Source organism: Nelumbo lutea, chromosome 1, assembly GCF_056320005.1.
Source record: "Nelumbo lutea isolate HS-2025 chromosome 1, American lotus-T2T, whole genome shotgun sequence".
NCBI lineage: Eukaryota > Viridiplantae > Streptophyta > Magnoliopsida > Proteales > Nelumbonaceae > Nelumbo > Nelumbo lutea.
Genome location: NC_142684.1, coordinates 74,562,807 through 74,573,066, shown reverse-complemented (window position 1 = coordinate 74,573,066; position 10,260 = coordinate 74,562,807). Strand labels below are relative to the sequence as shown.

The following is a 10,260-nucleotide window of genomic DNA, read 5'->3' as shown; positions in this document are numbered from 1 at the left end:
TGAAATTTGACCAAATAGAGTGATTGCTCAATTAGTAAATGACTTATTTTATTGGTACTTGCACCACCCATTTTGCCAAAAAAAAAAAAAAAAGCGTCCTTAAATAAGTGCAAACGCTTCTGGGTTCAATCGCTTAAATCATGGAATCTCATACTCCTAGTCTTTTTGTCTTCACTTTTTACATGATCTAAAACTACAACTTTGTGGACCCTTTGATGTTTCTGATAACCTTTCTTTTATGGGCAAGGCCGAAAAGGGAAAATGGCAATATCTTCTCATTGGATTCCAAGCAGTAAATTGATTTCTTTTTTTTTTTTTATAGATCGTAGATGCAATACATTGATGTTGAGGGAGAGAGAAACAGAGAGAGACTGCATTCATAAATTACCAACCACCATCAACTTTTTGTAATCTATGCATCATCATCATACACCATCACCACCACCCATACATACATCGTCCCATTAATCCCTATACCCATCACCACATCAACAGAATCCACCAAGTACAAAAGGGAGAAATACCTCACTAACAACAATGCATGCATGTGGTTACCACCATCATCACGCCACTGTGCATAGGGAAAGGTAATAAAAAAACAAGACCATTTTTATTCTACATTCCAACCACCTCTCGTTCTCTCGTCTCCCGAAGTCGTGAGAAAAGCTGGAGGCATCCAATTGCCATTGGTTGTAGCCAGGTTCCTAGTGGTGCTTGTTGGCTACACTACACTGCTTTCTGATTTCACCCTTTGTACCAGTGAGAGGGTTGTTCTCAGAGAGGATGGTAATGGCCCTGGCGAACTCCTTGAAGAAGTAGTCTTGGCTCTTGGCCATCTTCTTCACATAGGGCTTAGTCCTCTTGTCATTGGCTAGCTGGTGGTCCACTATCAGCAACCCTTTGTTGTCTAATATGTTCCTGTAGTAGTTATTGTCCAGCTTCATGGGTGTCCCACGGTCGTTTCTCACGTACTGCACAGCCTTTGGATCCGGGATCGGATCCGGGCATTTCTTGAGCATGTGCTCCACATGATTCGGGTTGAATGCAGGGTCTACCTCCGGGTACAATCGGTGCACCAACTTGATACAGTGGGTTCGACCCACACTATGGGCTCCTGTTACAGAGCACAAATGTTGGTAAATATGCAGCTTCTAGCTAATCTTCTACTTCTATCTCACCAACTATCCTATGGATGGATGATGAGTGATAAATGCATGCACTCATAAATTCAAAGCTATGCAGGTAGATCTAATGGTGGGGAAGATTTAGATGGAGAATTGATGTATGGTAATGGGAACCTCATTTACATAATGCACAAACATGTCTCCATGTATGTATGATATTGGTGAGTTGTGGTAATTAAGAGATGGAGTATATGTATATGTACCTAACAGGGCAACAACTCCAGGGGTATCAATGCCCATGGCTGCAAACCTGTCGAGAACCACAGAGATGCTCTCATTGTGGTCGGGGAGGTACTGCTCGATCACATCTGCACGGCTCCTCCTACCATCCCTTCTCCCTGTCTTTAGAGGGATATAAGGGCCACCAAGCTGAAACAAGAGCAAATAACATCACTACTCTGTTCAAACTTCATTGTTTTGTGGAGATAATTAGTTTCTAAAACCACCACCCTTCTAAGCCTTTGAATTTGAAAGGAAGAAAGGCGATGCGAAAGAGAATACATGCATCCAACTCCTTTAGTTATTAGAAAATAAACAGATCAAGACTCAAGTAAGCAAAAGAATTAATTCCAACTCAGGCGGTTGTTTTACAAATAAACAAAATTTTGAAAGAGCTTAGTGCACATCTGAAAGAAAACATGAAAAGAACTAAACAAATCAAGAAATTTTCATAACACCGAAAAAAACCATAGTTCACAAGAAAAAAAAGAAACTGTCCAGGTTTAGATCTTTAGCCAGGCAACTCAGAAAAAAAAAAAAAGGCCAGATCTATAACACTAAACAATCTATCACCTCAGCAGTAGGTATAAGAAGCAGCCACAGAAAAGGTAAACAAAAGGTGGCCAAGAAACAACTCACCGAAACTATGCCATCTCTTGCAGACAACACAAGGATATCTGCGCAAGAAACCACCCCGGGGCACTCCCTTTCCACAGCTTCTTTTATGGTATCAAGGTATCTGAAGTTCCTAAGCCCAAAGCTCCTGTCTGTTTCTTTCTCAGACAAGTCCCTCCTTGTAGAATCCAGTAGAAGTGAAGCATCGCATGACTACCCACAAGTAGAAAAGAGAAGGATCAGAAAATTAAAGCAAAACCTGTCAAAAAGATTTCAATTCCAAAAGGCAGAAGGAAAGAGAAAGCATTATATACCTGGACGGCACAGTCATGGAAAATGTTCCTCAGCCATGAGAATGCAGTGTTCTTGTGGCGCTTGTACAGAAGCTTAACTTGTTCTCCGATAATATCTTCAGCTTGAGGGCATGAGTCCTTGTAGAAGTTCATAACAAGGCCTGGGTCCTCTTCATTCTCTGCAAAAGTAGGCTTGATGGCCACAGCAGAGAAGGACAAGAGAGCAAAGAAGAAGAGAGCTTTGGAACCCATCACCCCCTTCTCCAAAGATGAGTGTTCTTGCTTTTGCTCCCTCTTCTTAGCCTCTTAAATAATGCAGATTGAGGAGAAGAGAAGGTAAATAAAAATCCAAGGAAAAGAAACAGATGGTAAGATTTGGGTTTTGATTCCGATGCTTGCTGCTTCCAATTGTCAGTTCATATCATTTACTGCTAACAACACACCTTGTGGATTCTAGTGGGTGAAGTCAAAGCATGTTACACCGAAGAGATTAATTAATTGTTGGCTTGTGATGTGATGGAATAAGATAACCCGAGCCATCGTCTTGAGGCAGTAGTCGTGGACCCCGCCCAGAAGCGACTATTCTGGAATCCTTTCTCCTGGTAATTAGCTATTTGCAATAATGAAATAAGGTTTCATTGCTCTTGCTCACACATGGCAGTGCATCGTACAGAAGACGATCGGATTGGTATATTCCTTTGAATCGATATATGTTTGTTTTTTCCTAAGGCTCGCAGTTAGCCAGACGAGATCCAATGATCGTGCATATATCACGCCAACATGTTCAGCAACATTGCTTCTCTTTCTGTTCACAACTCGATCTCAGTGTTGGTGCAAAACTAGGACCAAAATTGATCTTTTATTCTATGATCTATCTTTAGAATTCGAGATCTGGCCGGGGTTGATGTCATATATAAAATTCATCCAGTATTCTAGCCTACTTGTAATAAAAGGACAAGGCGATTTGCCTTGTATCTGCTGCTTTCCAGGAAAGTTAAACAAATCATAAATGAATGAAACTCTGTTGATGTGAAGAGTACTGAAGAGCGTGCAGCTGTAAGTATACTTTTGCCAAAAACAAAGAACGCAATGTAGGTATGGAGTCCTGTTTCTATCCCACTTTCATTCATGGCAACTGAGATTTTCAGCTTCATAACCCTCTTTCACAAGGGCACCGCCGCACCGTCACCACCCTTCTTGTGACTCTTGTCTTCAAAACTTTTAAGTATAAACAGTTAAAAGGGTGAAGTACTGAAGTTATTATGGCTACTTTTGTTTGGTAAAAAAAACAAACTAAGGCTATGTTTGATTTGAAGGAAAAGGTAAATGTAGGGAAATTCATCCAAGTTTTGTAAAAGGTTTTTTTACCTTTTCCTTCTTTTCCCTATTTTTTTCTTCAAACCAAACACATTCTAAATTTGGACAGTAAAAAGGCAGAAATAAGATTGAGGGCCATTTAAAATCGGAAGTTGAAATGGGCATTTTGATTCCAATTATTTCATTGGACAGAAATAGAATCCCATTCCCATTTGAGGGAAAAAGGGAATGGTGATTCCCTCTCCTTGGGAATGAAAATCCATGTCTCTAATTTTGAAAGATTTCAATTCCAATTCGGATTGTGAACCAAACAAACCCAGGAACCTCAAAGATTTTCTAGGGTGAACTACATGTAAACATTCCAGGTACTTAAAACTGAGCCAAGAACTTACCAACAATTTTGTTGAGTCCTGCTTGGGACGACTCTAAATTTTCCTTAAAATTTTAAGTTTTTAGGACGGAAGGGGCGCGTTCCAAACAACGATAGAAGAAGCAGTATGAAGAACACCTTTAGGTGGGACCTGTTCATGAGGAGTCCCCGTTCCCTGAGAATGAGACAAAATTGTGAAGTATTGATGTTGGGGCCATTTTAGTTTCAGTACAACTCTACGTGTTCCTCTTATCTTTTATCCAAGATCGATCTTCATTCCATTGAAGATATTGGACAAGGTTGCTTTAAGCTATTATTTTCACTCTTTCTTAAGTAGAATGCCTTTTGTTTTATAGCCATTGCTAAATTGCTAATGTTCACTCTAAAATATATATACAGATATGGAAATTAAAAGCCAAACACCGGCATTATTGCGATGATGGGAGTGCAACTATGAATGAAAAGAGGTGGTCCTCTTTCATTGATTTTAGAGGAGAAAAATAAAATGGATCAAGGGGTTGCTTTCCTCCAGACTCCAGAGAGTTGAAGAGAGTCTGGTCTAGTGTATTATTTTGATTTTTGATTCATTATTTAGTAGGTAGGACTAAGGAAGGGTGTCAAGAATCATCAATAATGAAAAGCGAGAAAACGAAACAAGACCAATAGCTAGTGGTGGACAATCATGAATGAAGAGCGCCTGTGTTAGTGCTTTGTCTTTTTCTACCTTTAAATCCGAAAATGGGCTTTAACAGAAATAAGGAAAACCGAGCCACGGCCACCGACACTCTACCAAGTGTTCAGTGGATTTCTCTCTTTCACACTCCATTGCAATTTGGAGGAGGAAGGGATTTTTTTTTTTTGGGCGGGGGTAGAAGGACCAGGAAATTGGGACACATGGACAGATATTTATATTTTATAATAGGATGTGTGTTTAGGTCAGCAGATAGGAGGCTCCCCTCCTCATGCATATTAATGATTTATATCTACCCAAGATTACTCAACTACCTATGGTTAACAACAACCAGGTGGCCCTTCCTGATAAAATGACAAAATGGCCACGTGGGTCCTTCTGCTTATAGGTGGCACTGTTTTGCTACAATGCATGTCTCTTTAGTCAACTGTTGGGAAAAGAACAAGAAATGGAAAAAAAAAAAAAACAAAAATTCCATAAGAGAAGAATGAGGTGGGACCCATGAAAATTATCTCCAACTTTTATCTTGTAGCTTTTCATGGGTCCCATTGTATCCCTGGGCGAAGAGAATAATGAAAGAGTTGCATTACCGGTAAATGTGTATGTGGAACGTATTAACTTTACATAATAATAATAATAATAATAATAATAATAATAATAATAATAAATAATAAAAGTTTTCTTGTTAGAATTCATATAACAAAACAAGTAACTGAAAAGCTACGGGTTGGGAGTCCCAGCCCACTCATGCCTAACAGCGTCAGCCATAGTATGAGGAAGACCTGTTGCTTCTGTATAGAACCAACCATATGACGGTCAAATGTATCCATCAGGGCCTGTATCCTGATCTCGTACGGTTCTTATTTAGGCATTCATCTTCACCTATCCCTAGCACGCTCAAGTATAATTAAGAGATAATTGTCCCTTAAAAAGGATTCGGAATAGAAAAACTCCAACACCACTCACTCATTTACTCTCTGCACCTACCTTGTCTTCTTAGCATTAATTCAAGGAGATCCGGTGCATCCGATGACTATCTCCAAGGCCTCTCCTACACCTTCCCCTACTTTACACCTCATACTAATTTGAGCGTCGGAGCCTCTACCTCGAGTATTCACCCCGAGGCCTCTGACATTCCCTGTCTTGTAGTATCTCTGGTTACTAGGGACTTCACCTTGACTTGCAGTCCTCGGCTACCATAGTCCTCGAAAGGAATACTTCACCTTGGCTTGCAGTCCTCGACTTCAGCCAACCTTTTCCGAGGCCTCAGGGTCCTCGGCCAACACTCGGAACCTGAAGGGTGAATTTACCTTGTTTTCCCCGGCCAATCCGTGTGGCAATACCTTTCAATCTAAAGAAATTGTTAATAAGATTATTTTTATTTTTGTTTAATATGATGAATATATAATATTATAAATGTTACTGAATTTTTCTATAAACTTTTTGCAGCATGGGTTTATCCATTTGACTTAGACAATTGAACTTACATAAAAATGTTCCATCTTTGCATTGATTTTAAATTTTGTGTTTCATTTTCATTAGTAATAAAAAATAATTTCCATTTTAATGTCATTTATTTAATATGATAAGTATATAATATTAGATATGTGTACAGAAATTTTTACAAACTTCATGCATTTCTATAAATTTTTATATTTTTATATATTTTTTATTTTATTCTTTAATTATGACATCATGGATTAATCCATTTAACCTGGATGGTTGAATTATTGGAAAACAGTTGTCTCTAGGTCAGTTTTAAATTTTTATTTCATTTCTATTATTAACAAAAACACTTGTTATTTATCATACTTATTTTTGTTCAATATGATGAATATTTTATATTAGAAAAGTACTTGGTTTTTCTACTTTTTTGTATTTTTGTATTTTTATATTTTTTTAATTTTATTATTTAATTATGACACCATGGGCTTATCAATTTGACTTAAAAGGAAAAAAAAAATTTTGTTTTTAGTTTGTTTTAAATCTTTAATTATATTTTCATCATTAATAAAAAAGATTCTTATTGATCACACTTAAGTTTTTTTTATATGATGAATATATAATACTAGAGATGCAACCAATTTCCTTTATATATATATAAATATGTGTGTGTGTGTGTGTGTGTTTTAATTTTCTAAGTTTTTTGTATTTCTATCTTTTATTTTAAATTCTATATTATTTAATTATGACACCATTGGTTGATCAATTTGATTCAAATGGTTGGACTACTGAGCTATCACCCAAATGGAAAAGCAATTTTGTTTTCAAGTTGGATTCGAATATAGACAATGTAGAAAAAAAAACATTTGAGTACATGCACAATTTATGTATTTTCTATAATTTTTTTTTGTAATTTTCTAGTTTTTATTATTTAAATATGGCATAAGTTGAACCATCTAATATGGAAGTTTGAATTTCCCACCAATAAAACACGTTCCAACACCCTTTCAATATGATCTAACACCGCACATCACACCATGATTCTAGGACAACTATAAAACCAGGACCTACCATATATGAGATGTGTGGTGTCACATGATGTTGAAAGGGTATTGGAACGTATTTTGTTGGCAAGAGATCTAGATTCATAGGAAGGTTGAACTCTTGACCTACCACCTAAACATAAAAAAAGGTTTTATTTTGGGATTGATTTTAAATTTTGTATTTCATTTCAATCATCAATAAAAAACAATTCTTATTTATCATACTTATTTTTTAATATAATCAATATTATAGATTTAATCAATAGAATTTAGGGTAAAAGACTTAAACCTCCCATGAGATTTCATCTAAGTGCTAAAACATCCCCTAATTTTTTAAATTGGACTTAGACCTCCCTTCTCTGGTGATATCAGTGGACAAAAACCTTCCACCCGTTAACTTTACATTCATATATGTTACACATGACATAATGTGCAAACTAACTTTTTTTTTTTAAATCTCAAAATTACCCTTATAGGATAAAAGGGCATTTACATCCATCATTATTTTTAAAATTTTATAGGAGGACAATATACTAGTTTCACACAAGATCACTCATTTGTTTCTCTTGATATAGAATGGACCCAATTAATGAACAATCAATCCTCTGTGGCCTATTGCATCCCACCTTACAAGCCGAAGAAGGTGATATAAATAACTATCAAAATAGATCATTTCTAGCATTTCGGATCAACAATTTTACCCATTGCAGTGTAATCCCAAAACCATTCCAAAACCCGCCTTTTGATCCTCTTACTAGAGTTCCCTAGGTTTTTTTTATCAATAACAGTGAATTTTATTAAAGATTGAGAAAATACATAAGTAAGGATCTAAAAAGAATCTTAACTCCCTAATACATCAATGTACACCCAAACCGTAAACAAATACAAAATAACCCAAAAAATAGAGTTTTTGTTCACCCCTTGCCTAGCTAATCCATCTGCTAATGAGTTTGCACTTCTTTTTACCCATGTACAACTAACTTCCGTATCCTTACTCAGCCACTTAAATTTCCTCTTTTCATTATTGTAGTTCCAGAGCTTGGATTTGTCCTCTTTTAACAAGTTCACTACAATTTCAGAATCACCTTTTATGATCAATTTCTTAATATGCATGTCTTTGACCCTTTGAACGCCTTCAAGAGCTCCTAATATCTCAGCCCTCAAGGAGTCTCCCACCCTAATTGGACCAGAATACATAGCTAACAAATTCCCTTTTTCATCTCTTATCACTCCCCCTATTCCAGAGGGCCCTGGATTGCCCAATCTACTACCATCAAAGTTCAGTTTGATAAAGCCGCTTGGTGGAGGGGTCCAACAAAAACTTGAAGCTTTCTTAATCGAAGTTGATTCTACAATTTCCTTCCAATTTCTTAGCATCTCATCAACTAAGAAATCAACAAGCAATTCCAAAGTTTTTAACCAATGTATCACTCTAATGTGAATAATATCCAACATTACTTCCAAGCTTCTCTCTTGTCTAGAAAAATTCATGAATTTCTCTCCTCCCAAATAGTCCAACAAATTGCAGCCCTTACCATCTCCACATGAACCTTGCTTTTTTGTTGAGCAGTTGGGCATGGACATGAATAAGCTTTGTGCATTCAAAGGGGGAGTCCACCTGCACCTAAACAAAGAAGTAAACCATTCCCAAATAGTTTTAGCAAACTAACAGGAAATTAGTAAATGGGATCCAGACTCACCATTTGATTTATAGAAGACACACCAATGAGAAGACAAACAATTATCGGGTCTTTTTCTTTGAAGTAAATCTCCTGTATTAACTCTTTCCAAAAAGACTTTCCAACAGAAACTCCTAACCTTCGGAGGTATAGATTGACACCATGCTTCTTTAACAGGGAATGACAATCCAACAAAAGAAGGTTGTATTAGGGCTTTGAAGAAAGAGGAACAGGTGTAGGAGCCCAGGTTCCAACCGAATCTAGAAGGTGAGTTAGAAGGTACAAGGAAGGAGGAAATTAGTTCATTTTTAAGGGTAGAGATAGCAAAAATAGTTGGAAATTGATCTTTCAAAGGGGAATCTCCAATCCAAATATGTTCCCAGAATTTAATTAGGTTGCCTGAGTGCAAGTCATACTTGATCCAGGGAGAGAACACGGGCAAAGTAGCTTGAATAGCTTTCCAGGCAGATTCTTTTGTAGTCCTTGCTAGAATCCCAGAGTCCCATCCATTGTCTGCCACCCCATGACTACTTCCCACTACCTTTGCCCAAAGTTTTTCTTTCTCCAATGAAAATCTCCATAGCCATTTCCCTAATAATGTTAAGTTCCTATTCCTTATGTTCTCAGTTCCCAAACCACCCTCCTTACTCCTACACACCACCTCCCACCTAACCCTATGGTCCTTCTTTTCCTCCCCTGACTCCCATAGAAAATCTCTCATAAGTTTTTCCAACCTGCTAGCCACCCTAATCAGAATCTTAAAGACATAAAAAATAGACAGGAAGATTAGCTAATGTGGACCTAATTAAGGTGATTCTCCCTCCAAGAGACATAGTTTTTCTTCCAATTCGCAAGTATCTTTTCAAACATTTCCACAACTGGAACCCAAAATTCATCTCTTTGAGGATTATCTCCCAATGGAAAACCAAGGTAGTTTAAGGGCCAGTTAGATACTACACACACCAAAATGTCTGCACACTCATAGACCTCCCTTTCCCCCATATTGACTCCAACTATATAATTTTTCTCAAAATTTACTTTTAGGTTTAACATTTGCTCGAAAAGTTGTATAGTGAACTTCAAGTTTCTGCTCCTATTGAGATTCCTTCCTTCACAAAAAAGAATTGTGTCATTTGCAAATTGCAAGTGTATAACCGGTATATTCCCTCTTCTAATTCTCCATCCCCTTATTAAATCCCTAGAATCTACTTTGGAGAAGAGTTCCCTAGGATTTCAATAATAATATTTGTTTGTTCAATAAAATCCATCTCATTGAGGGGGTTTTGGTCCAATTTAAAAGCCCAATCGTGATGCCAGTGGCCTCCTCCCTGGTCCTTTATGATTCCCCAAACATGAAGGAGAAAATGACTGAAGATTATCAATTCCTGTAATGGTTTATTACTCTC

General features: G+C 37.2%; 1 protein-coding gene across 1 annotated transcript; it reads right to left on the bottom strand.

Moving 5' to 3' along the window:
- Positions 1-380: 380 nt before the first annotated feature.
- On the bottom strand, positions 381-2,596 carry LOC148875386 (peroxidase 42-like). Its single transcript, XM_088964617.1, has 4 exons — positions 2,333-2,596; positions 2,043-2,231; positions 1,388-1,553; positions 381-1,114 (listed from the first exon to the last, which is right to left on the bottom strand). The coding sequence occupies exons 1-4, from the start codon at positions 2,561-2,563 to the stop codon at positions 705-707; spliced, it is 996 nt and encodes a 331-aa protein (XP_088820743.1). The 5' UTR covers positions 2,564-2,596; the 3' UTR covers positions 381-704.
- Between the last annotated feature and the right edge of the window lie 7,664 nt (positions 2,597-10,260).